We start from the raw sequence: 20,565 nt of genomic DNA, 5'->3' as shown, positions 1-20,565 counted from the left end.
TAAAGTGATCTTAGTAAACAGCGGCTTTGAGAATGATGATCGCAAGCAATGATGACGAAAAAAATGACTAGGTATCCCCCCTTACCCCCGTCACTGTCCATTTCTTGTTTTTAAACGATGAGAGAAGTGCTACACCTGGTGGAGAGATTGTAAGACAGAAATAGTTGCTTTATGCATGCTGTACGTTACGACATGACACGTCAAGATGTAACGGAGGGTAAGTTTTTTTCAACTTTTCTCCAATACTATAGAGCCATTACCATGTCGATCAACGCTTGAATAGAAACCTAGTTTACACCCCCGATTTTGAAGTCAACACAGTCGCTACAGTCCCATTAGTTTTCTTTGTAGCCTCGTTTGAATGTCGCAGTTACGCACATTTGTACGGAATGGGGTGAGTTTACGTTAGTGTTCAGCGAAATAACAAAACAATGTCAAATACAGGTAGCTTAGTCAAATAATTAACATGCAATCACATTAACTCTCTCGCGGGAATTCCACTAACGGTCCGTATGTAGCCAAACGTAGCTGCTGCTCATTCCGTTTGCGCGAAAATGTAAAAATGGTTAAAAAAAGTAAGATAGAGACACATACCAGCTCAAATGGTAGTACTGCTACTACCAGCAGTACTACAGCACCGGTTACACTAGCATTGGATGTGCTCGTGGAAGCAGAACAGCTTGTGTCGTCGACAGGTGCAGGTGTAGTACTGCTACTACCAGCAGTACTACACCTGCACCTGTCGACGACACAAGCTGTTCTGCTTCCACGAGCACATCCAATGCTAGTGTAACCGGTGCTGTACTGCACCGCTGTAACTCTGCGTTGTGTGTGGTTGATTGAGACTATAGACGTGGACTTTGGAGATCAGATAGTTTTAATCAAGCAGAATTCCCTCCCTGCATCTGCATCCAAAAGAAAACATTTGTAGAGCACATGTGAATCGTCGCCTCTTTCTACAACAGATGCACAATACAAGGGACTGGGATCATTTGAGGAGCTAGCCATCGTTCACACATACAATAGCCTGCTAATACCTTAGCACAACCACATGTTGAATTCAGAATGTTGATATCATCCTAAAAAGTACAATTACAAGTGCATATTAACAATACCATCCACTTATGAGTAGCCTCTAAATATACAACATTATTCATGAACAAAACACTGTGTGTATTACTTTGTGCTTAAAATAATCAAACTTTTCTGAAGACGACAGAAAAAGCCTGCCTACCTCTCATAGTGCATCAAAATGATTTGAGCACGAGCACGCAGGGCAAAACGTAAGTACACACTCCCCTACTCCCAGGATGCAGGTATGCATAATAACAAATCAACATGACATATAAATATATGAACCTGGTGAAATTCACACAGTACTTTAACAACTGTTACACTAGTATCAGTAATTCTACATTTGTTATGGTCACTGACAGTTGTGAATCTGATGCAGCAGAAGAGCTACTGCCCCCTTACCTGGGAAAGCACCTAACAACAGACAGGGACGTTGGACCATCGAAGAGGCACAAATATGATGAGAACTACATTTATTTGGGGTTCAGTTATATTGGGAGTAGTGCCTTTCCTCAGCCACAGTGTGTTATATGTGCAAAAGTACTATCTCATAACTCGATGAAACCTTGACTCTTGAGCAGACATTTAGAAACAAAACATGCCAATTTGAAAAATAAAAAAACTATACAGACAATGCCTTCATCAAACAACACTGTTTCATGATGCATCAGTGACATGGCAGGAGATGTTTTGAAACAATTACTGCCTCGCATACAAGCCAGTGAATTATGTGCGTTACACCTGGATGAGTCAACAGACAGATGGACTTTGGTGGTCAAGATGTGTTGGTACTGATGGTGCAAAAGCCATGACAGAGAGACATAGTGGAGTGGTAACGCGCGTGCAAGTAGTTGCTCCCGATGCCACTTGGGTACACTGCAGCATCCACCGAAAGGCTCTTGCTGCCAAGGGAATACCTGACAGCTTGAAAGACGTTTTGGACACTACAGTGAAAATGGTTAACTTTGTTAAAGCAAGGCCCCTGAACTCTTATATATTTTCTGCACTATGCAATGATATGGGCAGCGACCATGTAACACTTTTACAGCATAGAGAAGTGCGCTGGTTATCAATGGGCAAAGTATTGACAAAAAATGTTTAATAGAGATACGAGCTTAAAGTTTTCTTTACTGACCAACTTTACTGACTAATTTCCCCTTGTCTGACCGCTTGCATGATGACGAGTTTCTCACACGATTGGCCTATCTGGGTGATGTTTTTTCTCGCCTGAATGATCGGAATCTAGGATTACAGGGACTCTCAGCAACTATATTCAATGTGCGGGACAAAATTGAGGCTATGATTAAGAAGTTGGAGCTCTTCTCTGTCTGCATTAACAAGGACAACACACTGGTATTTCCATCTTTGTATGATTTTTTGTGTGCAAATGAACTCAAGCTTACGGACAATGTCAAATGTGATATAGCGAAGCATCTGAGTGAGTTGGGTGCGCAATTACGCAGGTACTTTCCCGAAACGGATGACACAAACAACTGGATTCGTTATCCCTTTCATACCCTGCCTCCAGTCCACTTACCGATATCTGAACTTGAGAGCCTCATCGGAATTGCAACAAGCGGTTCTGTGAAACTAGAATTTAATCAGAAGTCACTGCCAGATTTCTGGATTGGGCTGCGCTCAAAGTATCCTGCCTTGGCAAAACGTGCTGTTAAAACACTGATGCCCTGTGCAACCAAGTACCTATGTGAGAGTGGATTCTCGGCTCTCTCTAGCATGAAAACTAAATACAGGCACAGACTGTGTGTGGAAAAGGATTTAAGACTGAGACTCACTCCAATACAACCCAACATGGCAGTGTTTTATTTTTTATGTGCATCCTTTCAAGCACACCCTTCTCATTAATCTGTGGTGAGTTATTCACAATTTTTTATGAACAAATAAGGTTTTATATGTAAGATGGCTAAATAAAGAGCACTATAAAAAGTTTGTGAACCACTGTTTTAGGCAATAACATATTTGTTTACATTTACTTTGTTTATAAATATTGGAGTAAAGCAAGATTTTATTTTGGGTTCTGATTGGGTATGACAACTCATGAGGCATTTATAAGTTATATTCTTCAATAATCAATGTTTACATATAATTCATTTTTATGTCAAAAAATCGATGTAACAACTACTGCCCCTTTGATTTGATTTGATTTAAGGTTAGGGGTTAGGCATTGGTTGTGTTCGAGAGCATCAAAATGATTGCAGGCAACTGCCGACTGACTGATTTACAAATCACCTGTCATCATAAATAAAATAGTGACCCATTATTATTTGTAGATCATTCAGTAATTTATGAATCAAACATTCAAGGAAATTACAGTAACGATTGCATTTTACTTTGTTTATAAACATTTATAAACAGAATGTATTTATATTTTTATTTAACCTTTATTTAACTAGGCAAGTAAGTTAAAAACAAATTCTTATTTACAATGATGGCTTACCCCGGCCAAACCTGGACCAATTGTGCGCCGCCCTATGGGACTCCCAATCATGGCCGGTTGTGATACAGCCTGGAATCAAACCAGGGTGTCTGTAGTGACTTCTCAAGCACTGAGATGCAGTGCCTTAGATCGCTGCGCCACTCGGGAGCCCGATTACCTCACTGATAAATGTGAAATGGTTCATGTTAGGGTAGGGGTTAAGAGGTCATGGAAGGAATCCAGCTTTTGTCGAATTAATGTCAGATTTAACTTTGTGTAGCAGGTTAGGAGAACATACGCAGCAGGTTAGGAGCATTAACATAGCAGGTTAGGAGAATTAGGTTAAGTTTATGAAAATGGTTAGGGTTAGCTAAAATGCCACCCAAAAAACAACTTTTGATGTCACAAGATAATTAGTGTTGTTCCTGGGTGTAAAGAGCTGGAACACCATTGCCCACCAGAGATGGGTCTTTCATTCAGTTACATTAAAAAATTTTCAGGCCTGCCAAACGATGTTACAGTAAATAGACATTACTGTGTGTGAATCACTTTCATTTACATGAGTTAATACTTTTATTTTGAAGATTACATTGTTCCTAGACCAGAGGGTTATATTCAAAATCCCAGTGTTGTGCAAACAACGCTGTCCTGTGCATTACTGCTGGACATGTCATCTAGTTTCACCATAGCACTTCTGTTTTCACTTTAATAATCCTCCAAGAAAGAACCCGATTTTATAAACATATAATGCAAAGGAAGTGAAATTTGTGTCAGCTGAAGCTTTACAGAACGTTTTACATGCATTGTGGCGCGTGGAATAATATTATAGAATTTTGCCGCACTAAGAGACTGTTTCAATACGAGCTCAGCGCACTTTTTTAAATAAAATGTTTTCCATAGGCTGATTGCTCAAAAATACCTTTACCGGTATAAACCTCATTGCAAGAGTCCAATGTGTAATACGCCCCACACGTGACCACTATCAGCTGATTCGTGACGTTAAACACGGAAAGCGGAACTTGACAGCAGAACATGGTACATTTACTTGGCAAATTACCTTCTGAAGAATGTCCAAAAGTAAGCATAATTGAAAAGTGCAATATTTACTGTAATTTCCTAGAATGTTTGATTCATACATGTGCTGCATTTTGTCAGCACAGTCCTGGAGCTAGTCAATGCAATATCAGGAGAACCCGTGCATGCATTCACTTTTTACATAGCAACGGTGATATTTTTATTTTATGTAACTAGGCAAGTCAGTTAAGAACAAATTCTTATTTACAATGACGGCCTACCAAAAGGCCTCCTGCGGGGACGGGGGTCTGGGATTTAATTGTTTAAATAAATACAATATAAATATAGGACAAAACACACATCACAACACTACATAAAGAGAGACCTAAGACGACAACATAGCAAGGCAGCAACACAGCATTGTAGCATCACAAAACATGGTACAAACATTATTGGGCACAGGCAACAGCACAACGGTCAAGAAGGTAGAGACAACAATACATCACACAAAGCAGCCACAACTGTTAGTAAGAGTGTCCATGATTGAGTCTTTGAATGAAGAGATTGAGATAAAACTGTCCAGTTTGAGCGTTTGTTGCAGCTCGTTCCAGTCGCTAGCTGCAGCAAACTGAAAAGAGGAGCGATATGTGAATGCTTCCGTAGTACAGTTGTTACACTTTAGCCACTAAAGTTTTAGTTTTTTTAACTAACCTCTTCTTTAGGATACACTTTTTCCCATATCAATAACGAAGACAGTATCATAAATGCCAACAGTGTCCAGTTGCAGGTGGTTCTACAAAAAACATATGTTCATTAAGTTATTAAATACATGTTTTGTATCGAGTGAGAAATGCCACTTGCATTTGTGTAGATCAGTGGCGGTCGGTGCCGTTCAAGATGGAGGACGGTATATTTTTTAATGAGTATGGCCTTATTTCTATTACAGCATATTGGATGACTGTCATTCATATTACATTCACTCAGTTCAATGTAAAAAAGTTTTAGATTTAGGCTACATACTACATGATAATACAATTTTCCTTATACCCATCATGAGGTTGCTACAACCTAGCCTATGAATGAACGTTTACAACAGGTGCACAAGTCGAAATAAATTTGAGTAATTAAGGTGACAGACATTGACACATTCAATACCGCCCTACACACACTTGCCTACATCTAGCAGATATAGTCAGCAAGTAGTTTAGCAGTTACACCGGCCGGCCCCAGGGACAATACATTAATAAAACCAAAAACCAAGTTCTAGTGTTGGATAGCCAGCTAGCTAACATAGTATCATTCTCTGTTTGAGTAAGCTAAACTAGCTTGCTACATTCCCTAGCTAAGCAAGTGAAGAAAAAAAATGAAATATAGCTATCTCTCTCTCTTGCTTCATTTTTTAAGAAATTAATTAGTTCAACTATTGTCTTTCTCTTGCTGAATCAACCTCTTATCACATTTTATGCACTACAATGCTAGCTAGCTGTAGCTTATGCTTTCAGTACTACATTCAGTCTCCGATCCTTTGATTGGATGAACAACTTTTCAGTTCATGCTGCAAGAACTGATAGGTTGGAGGACATCCTCTGGAAGTTGTCATAATTAATGTTTAAGTCTATGGAAGGGGATGAGAACCACGAGCCTACTAGAGTTTTGTATCGAAGTCAATGTACCCAGAGGAGGACGGAATTTAGCTGTCCTCTGGCTACACCATAGTGCTACCCTACAGAGTGCTGTTGAGGCTACTGTTGACCTTCATTGCAAAACAGTGTTTTTTAATCAATTATTTGGTGACGTGAATATATTTAGTATAGTTTTATCTAAAAATAATAGCTTTTTTAATGTTTCACTATTTTATTTTTGCCATTCACTGAGGAGGATAGTCCTCCCCTTCCTCCGCTGAGGAGCCTCCACTGGTGTAGCTCTTTGTTTTGGTCACACTGTGTGACGTGCTGTCATCTACTTCTACACGTGGCTGCGTAGCATAGATGCTGGGAAATGATCATAATAAGAAGAATGTGTTCTACTTATATAGCGCTTTTCAAAGAACCTCAAAGCACACAAAAAGACAACTAATTTAGAAAAACAACATGAGATGGACAGTCATTAGCAGTGGTGTAAAATACTTAAGCAACAATTCTTTAAAGTACTAAAGTAGTTTTGGGGGGCGATCTGTAGGCCTACTTTACTATTTGTATTTTTTACAACTTTTACTCTACTACATTCCTAAAGAAAATCATATACTTTTTACGCCATACATTTTTCCTGACACCCAAAAGCACTTGTTACATTTCGAATGGTTAGCACGAAAGGAAAATGGTCCAATTCACGTACTTATCAAGAGAACATCCCTGGTAATCCCTACTGCCTCTGATCTGGCAGACTCAATTATCACAAATGCTTATTTTGTAAAGAAGAGTGTTGGAGTGTGTCCCAAGAAAATTGTGCTGTTTGTTTTGCTTAATATAAGATATTTGACATTATTTGTTCTTTTACTTTTGATACTTAAGTATATTTAAAACCCGCATACTTTTAGAGTATTATTTTACTGGATGACTTTCACTTTGACTTAGTTGCGTGGCAGCTAACATGGCGAGGAACCTCTTCGTGTGGAACAGAACATGGATTTTTCTGAATGTGTTCTCTGATTTTTGTAGAACCACATGCAACGAGGCACAGAATTATATGATACTTTTTTCCTGAATTGAGAACGTACAAAGTATCACCAAGAACAGGTTAATTGAAACCTTTCATGCTACACTTTACAGTAGCTAAGGTGTAACGGCTGTATGGAACCATTCACATATCACCTTTACAATGTGTAGCTACATAGCAACAGGCCATTGTAGGAGGAAAATGTCATTAATAAAATACATTTTCCATTAGCTGGCACGCAAGTGTTAGGGGTCGATTTGGCAAAGTGTTTCATTGTTATAAGCACATGCTGAACCAACAATTGAACAGCAGAGGGAGCATGATGCTTGATTGTGAATCCAAAGCATACAGATAAGTCGGTTACTCAAAAACACTATGACCGCCACACAAACATGGGCATGGCATTGTTTACTGACTTGTTTTGGGTAGATAGATTAAATCCCAGCATAGGCTACAAAAGGACCGCAATACATTTTTTCAAGATGATGATGATGATACACACTTTCTCTCCTCCAGCTATTACACTGGGTGGTAGACGGTGTGTGTGGGCGGGAGCCCCCTCGGATGGCAGACTACGGTAATACGTGGACCCTTGTAGAATGGATGGAGCTCCTCGACTCCCTCTCCTCTCTGTTCCGGCTCGCCGTGGGTAAGAAGACCCCAAACGAAGAGGTGAGACCATAGTCAGTGAGTTTGGAGCAGTCTTTTGAGTTTTATCAATAATGTTTGACCTAGAGTCATGTTCCATGCATGACTGGCCCTTGACTTAGATGTGAGGGGAGTTGGGTTTCTAAGATGTGCAATGCAGTGGCTCACTGGTTTGTGAGTTTTTTTTTGACAGTTATATTGTGTTGGGCCCTTCAGTGTGTATTAGGTTTGTGTAGCGCCTCTTGACGGCTGCAATGTATTTTGTATACCGGCAGTGTATTGGATTTGTAAGGAGTGTGAAGAGTATTTGGTTTGGTCAATGTTTCTCAATCCATTCCCGAGGGATGCTCAGGGGGTGTACATTTTGATTGAACCATGTGTTTTATTGCTGGGCTAGAACAAAAGTGGGCAATGGGCACCCCCTCTGTGAGGGCTGCAGTGTGTGGTATGTTGTGTTTTGTTATGCCTGCAAAGTAGACAGTGGATTTGGTGTGTCAGGTGTTTACACTGTGTTGGTCTCAGGTTTCAGTGTGTTTGCCACTCCGGTGGAAGGCAGGCGTCAGGTTTCAGACTCTGCTGGGATATCTACTATCTGTTTTCTGACTCTTGACAGGAGGGGCCATTGAAAGTTCAACCAGGCATCAGACTACTGTGTTCCCCTAGAATGTATCTTTGGCACAGCTTAGTAACATTCAATGCTAACACCCAGGCCTACATTTTCAATTGATAAACGTTACATACAGTGCCAGATCTACACAACCTACTCCACACTTTCAACGCAGTTTTATTTTTATTTTTTTAAATAATTTTTTTAATGTTCAATATTTAAGGAGAGAAAAATAAGATATTTTGATTGCAAAGGTCTACACACCCCTTTGTGGCACATCTAAATACGTTTTAAAAAACAAGTATTTTCTGAAAAAATCACGCAATTACACTGAACAAAATAACATATAAAAATTTCAACGATTTTACTGAGTTAAGGTTGCACATTTTGGGGAATATTCATAGGTGGAAACTTTCCGTGGGAATTAACGGGAATATATTCAAATTAGTAGTAATATCATTTAAATGTAGATGTTTTTTGTATTGGATTTATTTACCATATCATATGGAGACAGAAACATACACCTTTTACCTTATCATAAGTAGACATAATTGCAAATGATTAAATCCTTCCAATAGAAATTTTAAAAACTATATAGTTACGAATTGAACTTTAATTAAATGAGTTGACTCTTCACATGGGATGATTTCGCTGAATAACCAAAGAAAGGGAATATTGAATGATCCCCAATGATCCATCACATCTCCCAAAAACGTTTTCAACATACATCTGTAAAATGATAGTCTAGAAACTAAAGCTTTAGTTGTCTTCCTCTCAGGCTTCCATGTCTTCTCCCTGGACCTCCTCAATGTCCAACTCTTGAACATCAGTCTCTGAGGGCTCATCTTCACTGTCACTTTCCAACCTTGTTGAGGATGGCTCGTTGTCAGGCTCAAAAAAACTCAATTTGCCCGGATGGCCACCAATTTTTCAACCCTTTGGTCAGCCTGTTGCGTGCTTTGGTGTGTGTGTGTTCCCAAACAAGGATGAAGGATGATGGAGGCAACAGGGGAAAGAGCATCAGATCCACAAAGTCCCTTCAACCAGGTGGCTGATGATATATGTTGGTATGACATATATGTTGGCACAATATGCCATATTTCATCTCAATCCCAAAGCCCTTGCTTGGAAGTGTACTTTGCCAGGCTGCCAAGAACCTTTCCCTCATCCAGGCCAAGGTGGCAAGACACGATAGTGATGCCACCATAGGCTTTGTTGATCTCTGCACCAGACAGGATGCTCTTGCCAGCATACTTGGGGTCCAACATGTATGCTGCGGCGTGAATGGGCTTCAGGCAGAAGTCTTCATGCTTTTTGATGTATTTCAGAACTGCAGTTTCCTCTGCTTGGAGCAACAGTGGTGGGCAGGGCAGTACAGATTTCTTCTCAAGCAGTCTGAATATCAGACAGGATGGCATTTTCTCCCTCAATCCGTGAAATGGCTACTGTTATAGGTTTCAGGAGTTTCAGGCTGCTTACCACTCTCCCAAAATACATAATCCAGGAGGATCCTCTTGATGGGGCTGTCCATATCAGCAGACTGTGATTTGGCCATTTCTTGGAGAGACTCCTTCCCTTCCAGGAGACTGTCAAACATGATGACAACACCACCCCAACATGTGTTGCTGGGCAGCTTCAATGTGGTGCTCTTATTCTTCTCACTTTGCTTGGTGAGGTAGATTGCTGTTATAACTTGATGACCCTTCACATACCTAACCATTTCCTTAGATCTCTTGTAGAGTGTATCCATTGTTTTCAGTGCCATGATGTCCTTGAGTAGCAGATTCAATGCATGAGCAGCACAGCCAATGGGTGTGATGTGAGGGTAGGACTCCTCCACTTTAGACCAAGCAGCCTTCATGTTCACAGCATTGTCTCTCACCAGTGCAAATACCTTCTGTGGCCCAAGGTCATTGATGACTGCCTTCAGCTCATCTGCAATGTAGAGACCGGTGTGTCTGTTGTCCCTTGTGTCTGTGCTCTTGTAGAATACTGGTTGAGCGGTGGAGATTATGTAGTTTTTTATTCCTTGCCCACGAACATTTAACCACCCATCAGAGATGATTGCAATACAGTCTGCTTTCTCTATGATTTGCTTGACCTTCACTTGAACTCTGTTGAACTCTGCATCCAGCAAATGAGTAGATAAAGCATGTCTGGTTGGAGGGGTGTATGCTGGGCAAAGAACATTCAGAAATCTCTTCCAATACACATTGCCTGTGAGCATCAGAAGTGAACCAGTTGCATATACAGCTCAAGGATCAGCATTTCTCTGACTACGTTCCTCTATTGAGTCAAAAAGACTTCTGATTCCAGGAGGACCATGAGTTGTTGCTATCGATAAGGTGTCTGATTTAATAATTTTCACCTCAAATAGAAGTAGAGGGACTTTTGTCAGAGGTTGACTGTTGTGAGCGCTGAGGGAACTTTATGCACTTGGCCAGATGATTCTGTATCTTTGTTGTATTCTTCACATATGATTTGGCACAGTATTTGCAAATGTACACAGCTTTTCCTTCTACATTAGCTACAGTGAAATGTCTCCACACATCAGACAGTGCCTGTGGCATTTTCCTGTAAAGATTAGAAAAAAATGTGTAAAAAAATAAATAAATACAGATAGATTAAACAACTCCTTTGTAAGATAAACGTTTTAAAATGAAACATGTATGGAAGCATGTGAATTAACACTCCTCAGTTAGCAGGCTCAAGCAAGCTAAAACCCACATGGTAGCAAGAACTAACTAGCAGAAATTGTTAACAAGTTAGAAATGATTTAAAAACACTTTTCTGTAGGCTACTATTTACTAGTTAACAAAAAATCATGTATGTCATATAAAATATATTCACCCAACCCAGTATTGTAATCAAAACTTACCAGAAAGCATGTAGTCCTTGGCTCAGACAGTGTAGTAGTGTGGGCTCAATAGCATCTCATTCATGTGCAAGATCTTGAGAATCAGCTGTACATGTGATGGAAGAGTGCACTGCACATGTGATGGAAGAATGCACTGTGCATGCAGAGGGTTGCAATTCCATTGCATTGGGGATAGTTTAACCAAAATATGCGACAAGACCTAGAATTGCCTTATGTGTATCCCACAAAAAAGGTTCACTGTTATAAGCTAACTTTTTTGATGAATTTAAGCAAAATTCCCCAAATTCCCGGGCTTAATTTCCCATGGGAAATTTCCGGGAAAATTCTGGAAATTTACCGGAAAGTTTCCGACCCTTTGCAACCGTAGTTACAGTTCATATAAGGAAATCAGTCAATTGAAATATATTCATTAGGCCCTAATCTATGGATTTCACATGACTGGGAATACCGATATGCATCTTTTGGTCACAGATACCTTTAAAAAAAAAAAAGTAGGGCTGTGGATCAGAATCAGTTAGTGTCTGGTGTGACCACCATTTTCCTTATGCAGCGTGACACATCTCCTTCGCATAGAGTTGATCAGGCTGTTGATTGTGGCCTGTGAAATGGTGTCCCACACCTCTTCAATGGCTGTGCGAAGTTTCTGGATATTGGCGGGAACTGGAACACACTGTTGTACATGTTGATCCAGAGTATCCCAAACATGCTTAATGGGTGACATGTCTGGTGAGTGTGCAGGCCATGGAAGAACTGGGCCATTTTCAGTATCCAGGAATTTTGTACACATCATTGCGACATGGGACCGTGCACTATCATGCTGAAACATGTGGTGATGTCGGCGGATGAATGGCACGACAATGGGCCTTATGATTTTTTTCACAGTATCTCTGTGCATTCAAATTACCATTGATAAAATGCAATTGTGTTCGTTGTACGTAGCTTATGCCTGCCCATACCATAATCCCACCTCTACCATGGGGCACTCTGTTCACAACGTTGACATCAGTAAACCGCTCGCCCACACAACGCCATACAGGTACATTTGAAACCAGGATTCATCCGTGAAGAGCACACTTCGGTGGGCACTGGCATGCTGGAGAAGGTGAGCATTTGCCCACTGAAGTCGGTTACGCCGCCAAACTGCTGTCAGGTCAAGACCCTGGTGAGGATGGCGAGCACTCAGATGAGCTTCCCCGAGATGGTTTCTGACAGTTTATGCAGAAATCCTTCAGTTATGCAAACCCACAGTTTCATCAGCTGTCCAGGAAGCTGGTCTCAGACGATCCTTCAGGTGAAAAAGCCGGATATGGAGGTCCTGGGCTGGCGTGGTTACACATGGTCTGCTGTTGTGAGGCCGGTTGGATGTACTACCAAATTCTCTAAAATAACATTGGAGAAAGCTTATGGTAGCGAAATTAACATTCAATTCTCTTGCAACAGCTCTGGTGGATATTCCTGCTGTCAGCATGTCAATTGCACACTCCCTCAAAATTTGAGACATCTGTGGCTTTGTGTTGTGTGACAACTTCACATTTTAGCGTAGCCTTTTATTGTTTCCAGCACAAGGTGCACCTGTGTAATGATTATGCGGTTTAATCAGCTTTTTGATTAGCCACACCTGTCAGGTGGATGGACCAACACTTTATGTGTTGCATTTATATTTTTGTTCAGTGTAGTTTCGTTTGTGCAAAAGTAATATTGGGAAAAATAATGGGATAATTTTTGAATAACTTCCTCTTTCTTAGTAAAATTCAAACAGATTTAACCTCAAAGCCACCAAAGTGCTTTAAAAATGTATATATAGTTACAGATCAGGTGAAGGTGATGAAACAATTCCAAAATTCCTTAATAACCCTTTGAATATGGACAAGTATGGCAATTAAGCTGTTGATGGTGTTTACATATCAACTGGGTACTGAGAGGATCTGTCAGTTCTTCCAAACAGAGCTATGGGAGAGAATGAGAACTGCTCAGAGATATCACTATAAGGCCAAAGGTGATTTTAAAACAGACACTGAGTTCATTTGCTGAGCTGTGAGAACTGTGGATGGATTAGCAACATTGCGTTCATTTCCTATTACTGACCTGTATGACAGTGGAAAGAAGAAAGCATGTGCTAAAAAATCCATTCCAAATCATCCTTCCTTTTTGCAAAATGGTCATTTAAGTAATACTTTAAGAGAACATAGCAAATAAATTAACTTTTTTGCAAAAACTTTCGGTTTAGGGCAAATCCAACACGACACAGCACAGAGTAAACCTTCCATACTTTCAGGAATTGTGGCGGCATCATCATGTTATGTTATTATTGTCACCGGCAGGGATTGGGGAGTTTTGTCAGGACCAAAATAAATATGAAAAACGTAGTATTCTGAAGACCTCACACTAGGATATAGATTTATGTTTGAGGGCAACAAATGATAAGGCCAAAGACACACGAGTGGCCTTCCATGAGGTGTTCAGTGATTCTGAGTCTTCTAGTCTCAGCCCTGACTTAAATCTGTGTGAAAATCAGCGACAATACTGGAATATTGCTGTCCATCAATGATCTACAACCAAATTGAATGAGCTTGATCAATTTTGACAAGAACAATGGATAGATGTTGCCCTAAGGGCTGTGCAAAGTTGGTGGGACCTTATTCAAAATAATTTTCAGCTGTAATTGCTGCCAAAAGTACTTCCATCAAGTATTAACTCATGTCAGGGGTGTGAAGACCTACTAAATCAATAAATCTTCATTTTTTAAATACATTTTTCTTTCACTTTGAAAGTGTGAAGTAGGCTGTCAATCAGTGGGGTAAAATCCCAATTGAATCTATTTAAAAAAAAATAATAATAATTTAAGGGAGAAAAATGTGACATCTGTGTAAAGGTTGTGTAGACTTTCTCTAGGCACTATATGAGTTAATTTAGTAGCAAAGTTATTTCAGTAGCGAGTTATTGACAATACTAATGAAATATTACAGGGACACAGACTCATCTGTTTCAGTTGCGAAACTAAATGTTTTATGTGTAAATAGAATTACAGGCAGACTGAAACAAGACCAGCCATTTGATATTCATTGCACAATCACCAGGAGCTGTGGCACAAGATGGGAAAGGCGAGCTGCGGAACATATTTACAAAAGTCATGTTGTATTAATAAATATTGTATGTCCAGTGTTGACAGTTTGTGTATCATGTGTGTTGTTTAATGTAGGCCAATGTGCAGGTAACTGCCAAAATAAAGGAAACACCAACATAAAGTGTCTTAATAGGGCGTTGGGCTACCACGAGCCGCCAGAACAGCTTCAATGCTCCTTGGCATATATTTGACAAGTGTCTGGAAATCTATTGGAGGGATATGACACCATTCTTCAATGAGAAATTCTATAATTTGGTGTTTTGTTGAGGGTAGTGGAAAATGCTGTCTCAGGCGCCGCTCCAGAATCTCCCGTAAGTGTTCAATTGGGTAGAGGTCTGGTGACTTACACACATTCTTTAAACCCCATATGCTCATTTACAAATTCACTGAGATGTCTTCTAGCCATGGTACCGAAAATAATGGGCAACTGGTATTTTTAAATATGACCCTAAGCATTATGGGATATTAATTGCTCCACACCTGTGTGGAAGCACCTGCTTTCAATATATTTTGTATCCCTCATTTACTGAAGTGTTTCCTTTATTTTGGCAGTTACCTGTACCATCCCACACAAGTTATGTTGAATTTGAACTGTGTAGTTTGCCAATAATATTGAATATACAGTATGAGTGATTTATTGATTACTGCAACTGCCAACCTTTTCTGCTTTGGGCAGGTGCTGGCATCATTGGCAGACGTGGGCAGTGGGTATGGGGAGGCCGTGCTGACTGTCCTGAGGGCCAGACGAGAGGAGATCCGTCAGGCGCTGGTGGAGAGGACCAATAACGTGTCCAGCTCTACCCTCCAGGATTTTGACTGGCAGATAAAGGTGAATTCCCTGCACTATAGTGTGGAGACAACAATCTCCGTTTGATTGGGAAACTGATTGGTCAGGACTTCCTTAAAAAAAATATATTTTTTTCATCTCAAAGGAATATCTTGGTTAAATACAGGTCAAATGAAAAAAGTGTTTTTACTTGGTATGCAGAAATTACGCTTAATCAGTCATTGATTTGGGGTGAAATACTGAGGTATATGGTTCACTACCTATACTACTACTGCTACCACAATGATTTCTATACATTTGAATCCTAAGCCTTTCTCTCACTCTCTGTTTCTCTGTTCAGCTGGCATTGTCCAGCGATAAGATCTCATCTCTCCATACCCCTCTACTCAACCTCCATTTGGATGTGAAGGAGAATGGTGCCCTGAAGCCTCTGTCTGTCGAGATGAACAGAGAGGAATTACAAACACTCATCAGCTCATTGGAGGCTGCCAATAAGGTACAATCTTCGGGGGGACACGTGCATGCACTTATACACAAATTATTAGGGTATTGACTTGTGTGGGTCATTGCCGATCGAATGTGTTTGTGTCAGTGTGTTTGTCCAATGTTTCGGTGGTGCATAATCATGCAAAGCATGTGTGTGAGTGCTTGCATGTATGCGTGTGTGTTTGAGTTTGGCCAGCATCAGTGGAGGGTATGATTTGGATGGCTTGAACAGTTTTCATGGCAGTTCCACCAATAGTCTAATATCATTACACCTACTGATGTCAGAGGCGCAATAGCCAGTGATTTCTGCCAGCCTTTGTGCCTTCATTCACTTAATGTTTTTTTCCCCCAGTCTCTCCATATTCCCTGTCATAGAAGACATTTGTGTGTATATTACAGGAGTGCTTTTATACAGAAACATATTCGTATCCCAACTGCAGTTCATAGTCTGACTGTACACTTCCCCTCATTAGCTCTCCTCCCACAAGTCTCCAGAAAACTTGTGTTTTGGGACCGAGAGTTACCTTTTCATTAAAACGTTACAGGACAAAAGTTCCTAGCGTGTGAGGAACATGTTTGCTGGCCTCAAATGCTAGTCAGCTCGCTAATATTTAGAAGCAAATGTAAAATTGTTTGGTGAGTCATGCTAACCCATCTGCAATCCGTTTAGTGTTGCTTGCTAGCTACAGAGGTTAGCTGGCTAGTTAGCTACAATAGTTAGCTACAGCCATCAGTTGTTGTGTTATCATATTTTGCCTATCCTACTGTTTGTAAAATGCATACTGGCATTTGAATATAGCACATTAATAGGGAATCTAGACACAATGTGGACACGGTAGACACATTTAAATGTACACTATCGTTCAAAAGTTTGGTGTAACTTAATGTCCTTGTTTTTGAAAGAAAAGCAACATTTTTTGTACATTAAAATAACATCAAATTGATCAGAATTACAGTGTAGACATTGTTAATATTGTAAATGACTATTGTAGCTGGAAACGGCAGATTTATTTTAACGGAATATAGGCGTACAGAGGCCCATTATCAGCAACCATCACTCCTGTGTTCCAATGGCACGTTGTGTTAGCTAATCCAAGTTTATAATTTTAAAAGGCTAATTGATCACTAGAAAACCCTTTTTCAGTTATGTTAGCACAGCTGAAACTTGTTGTGCTGATTTAAAGAAGCAATACAACTGGCCTCCAGACTAGTTGAGTATCTGGAGCATCAGCATTTGTGAGTTCGATTACAGGCTCAAAATGGCCAGAAACAAAAAACTTTCTTCTGAAACTCGTCAGACACGGCCCTAGAGAGCCCTTCTCCTATATATACACTGATCTTTTCTTTGACAGCATAGGCCTCAAAGGTACTGCCTATCTCCAGTTTAAAGTAGTCAACTTATTATTCTACTTTTGAGTTTATTGGCAGTTTGTAAATAAACCAAAAATGGTCATACCAACAGCTACCGTGCTGGAGTGTGTATCGTCTGAACAGGTATAAAGCCAATGTTGGTGATATACTGCAACCTGCAGTTATGGAATGTTTGCCTAGGAATGTAATTAATTGGCTGACCCCCTCCTGCTGACCTGGGTTCTTTCTAGAGCCCGACCGATATATCGGTTCACCGATATTAGCCTTTTAACGCTATATCGGTATCGGCTGATAACTCCACTGATAACGCTATTCAATAAATAGGATGAAAAAAGGGAATCTCATGCTTATCTGAACACTTGCTGCCATTCTCATGATGTCGTTATTGTTAAAATGTATGATATCAACATTTGAAGCATAGTTATTGGACAATTGCTCTTCTGGATGGCAATTTGAGAACAGTGTGGGAAAATTACACTTTTTCAGTTCCCTGCTGTTAACCTTTCTAGGACACACGTTCCGCTAGCGGAACCCCTTGACAACATTCCGCTGAAAAGGCAGCGCGGGAAATTCCAACATATTTTTTTGAAATATGTAACTTTCACACATTAACAAGTCCAATACAGCAAATGAAAGATACAAATCTTGTTAATCGACCCATCGTGTCCGATTTAAAAAATGCTTTACAGCGAAAACACAACATATGATTATGTTAGATCACCGCCAAGTCCAAAAAACACACAGCCATTTTCCCAGCCAAAGATAGGAGTCACAAAAAGCAGAAATAGAGATAAAATTAATCACTAACCTTTGATGATCTTCATCAGATGACACTCATAGGACATCATGTTACACAATACATGTATGTTTTGTTCGATAATGTGCATATTTATATCCAAAAATCTCAGTTTACATTGGCGCCATGTTCAGAAATGCCTCCAAAATATCCGGAGAAATTGCAGGGAGCCATATCAAATAACAGAAATACTCATCATAAACTTTGATGAAAGATACATGTTTTACATAGAATTAAAGATACACTTGTTCTTAATGCAACCGCTGTGTCAGATTTCAAAAAAACTTTACGGAAAAGCAAACCATGCAATAATCTGAGACGGCGCTCAGATAGAAACAACATTTCTCCGCCATGTTGGAGTCAACAGAAATACGAAATTACATTATAAATATTCCCTTACCTTTGATGATCTTCATCAGAATGCACTCCCAGGAATCCTAGTTTCACAATAAATTGTTGTTTTGTTCGATAATGTCCATTATTTATGTCCAAGTAGCTACTTTTGTTAGCACGTTTAGTATACATATCCAAACGCTCGTGCAGGTCCAGGCAAACTTCAGACGAAAACTTCAAAAAGTTATATTACAGGTCGAATAAACTTGTCAAACTAAGTATAGAATCAATCTTTAGGATGTTATTATCATAAATATTCAATAACGTTCCAACTGGAGAATTCCTTTGTGTCTATAGAAGTAATGGAACGCAAGTCGATATCATGTGGAATGCGCATGACCAGGACCTGGCTCTCTGCCAGACCACTGACAGACTGTTGACATCTAGTGGAAGCCGTAGGAAGTGCAAACAAACACATGGGATTTCAATAGGCGATGAGTTGAAAATCGACCAGCCTCAGAATTCCTACTTCCTGTTTGGATTTTTTCTCAGGTTTTTGCCTGCCATATGAGTTCAGTTATACTCATAGACATCATTCAAACAGTTTTAGAAACTTCTGAGTGTTTTCTATCCAATAGTAATAATAATATGCATATATTAGCATCTGGGACAGAGTAGGAGGCAGTTCACTCTGGGCACGCTATTCATCCAAAGTGAAAATGCTGCCCCCTATCCCTAAAAAGTTAAACAGTATATCGGCAGATATATTGGTCAATTTTGCCCCTCAAAAAATCTGAATCGGTATCGGACCCCAAAAATCATATAATTTGGGCTCTAATCCTTTCTTAACTTCTCTAGGGTAGGGGGCAGCATTCGGAATTTTGGATGAAATGCATGCCCAAATTAAACTGCCTGCTTCTCGGGCCCAGAAGATATGATATACATATAACTGGTAGATCTGGATAGACAACACTCTAAAGTTTCCAAAACTGTTAAAATAGTGTCTGTGAGTATAACAGAACTGATTTGGCAGGCGAAAACCTGAGAAAAATCCATTCAGGAAGTAGTTTTTTGTTGTTGTCATTTTCTATTCAATGCCATTACAGTATCCATTGACTTAGGACTCAAATTGCAGTTTCTATGCCTTCCACTAGATGTCAACAGTCTTTAGAAATAGTTTCAGGTTTGTATTCTGAAAAATGAGGAAGTAAGAGCAGTCTGAATGAGTGGACCCTAAAGTGTCACAGAGCTTTTTCATGCGCGAGACCGAGAGTGCCTTTCTTGTTTACATTTTAAATTGACGACGTTATTGTCCGGTTGAAATATTATCGATTATTTAGGCTAAAAACAACCTGAGGATGGAATATAAACATCGTTTGACATGTTTCTATTAACTTTACGGATACAATTTGGATTTTTTTGTCTGCCTGTTTTGACTGCGTTTTAGCCTGTGGATTACTGAAGAAAACGCGCGAACAAAACTGAGGTTTTTGGATATAAAGAGACTTTATCGAACAAAAGGAACATTTATTGAGTAAATGAATGTCTGCTGAGTGCAACCATATGAAGATCATCAAAGGTAAGGGATTAATTCTATCTCTATTTCTGACTTGTGTAACTGTTCTACTTGGCTGGTTACTGTTTGTAATGATTTGTCTACTGGGCTATGTTCTCAAATAATCGTAAGCTATGCTTTCGCCGTAAAGCATTTTAAAATCTGACACCGTGGTTAGATTCACAAGAAGTTCATCTTTAAACCATGTTTTGTTTTCTGAATTTTTATTAAGAGTATTTCTGTATTTGAATTTGGCGCCCAGCAGTTTCACTGGCTGTTGAAGAGGTGGGATGCTAACGTTTCACGTACCCAAGAGAGGTTAACCCATAGTAAGTCCCACCAAGTTGACGACTTTAAAATGGTGGAAGCCCTCAATGGTGCTGTCTATGCTAAAGCAGGATTTGTGGCACAAGAGCTCTCTATCCATCTCTATGTGTAAACTTTACCTCTGTGTGTGTATCCTGACAGTGTGTGTGTTTGTGACCTTACAGGTGGTACTACAGCTGAAGTGATGGCGTCGATGGACATTTCACTGTGCCCTTTTATTTATGGCTCTTATTAAGGGGACGTGTTATGTCATCATAGAGGGACACTGAGCTATGATGCAGGGAAACAACTCTTAGCCTTCAACCCACTAGGCACTGATTCCTTACGCCTCGATCACACCTACAGTGTCATTGCACAAAATGGTACACAGCAACATCTGGATATGTGTGCAACAAAAGTTCAACATTCACCTTCTGCTACCATTTCTGTCAATCCTTCTACACATATAATTTGATGCATACGTTCAATAAATCCAA

The 20,565-nt window shown here is 39.8% G+C and overlaps 1 protein-coding gene across 2 annotated transcripts in view; it reads left to right on the top strand.

The window, feature by feature from the left end:
• The window catches only part of LOC120060377 (COMM domain-containing protein 8-like), a 22,102-nt gene extending 1,537 nt beyond the window's left edge, over positions 1-20,565 (top strand). Inside the window, exons 1-5 of one of the 2 annotated variants that reach the window (XM_039009655.1) lie at positions 4,480-4,585; positions 7,694-7,849; positions 15,111-15,263; positions 15,562-15,717; positions 20,254-20,565. In XM_039009655.1, coding sequence (XP_038865583.1) covers positions 4,541-4,585; positions 7,694-7,849; positions 15,111-15,263; positions 15,562-15,717; positions 20,254-20,274 — 531 coding nt within the window. In that variant the 5' untranslated portion in view covers positions 4,480-4,540 and the 3' untranslated portion in view covers positions 20,275-20,565. Of the gene's footprint in view, positions 1-4,479; positions 4,586-7,693; positions 7,850-15,110; positions 15,264-15,561; positions 15,718-20,253 lie in introns of those variants that run through there. The other variant, XM_039009654.1, reaches the window with a different exon arrangement.

This window comes from Salvelinus namaycush, chromosome 15, assembly GCF_016432855.1.
Source record: "Salvelinus namaycush isolate Seneca chromosome 15, SaNama_1.0, whole genome shotgun sequence".
NCBI classification, from domain to species: domain Eukaryota; kingdom Metazoa; phylum Chordata; class Actinopteri; order Salmoniformes; family Salmonidae; genus Salvelinus; species Salvelinus namaycush.
This window is presented reverse-complemented; position numbering and strand designations above follow the sequence as displayed.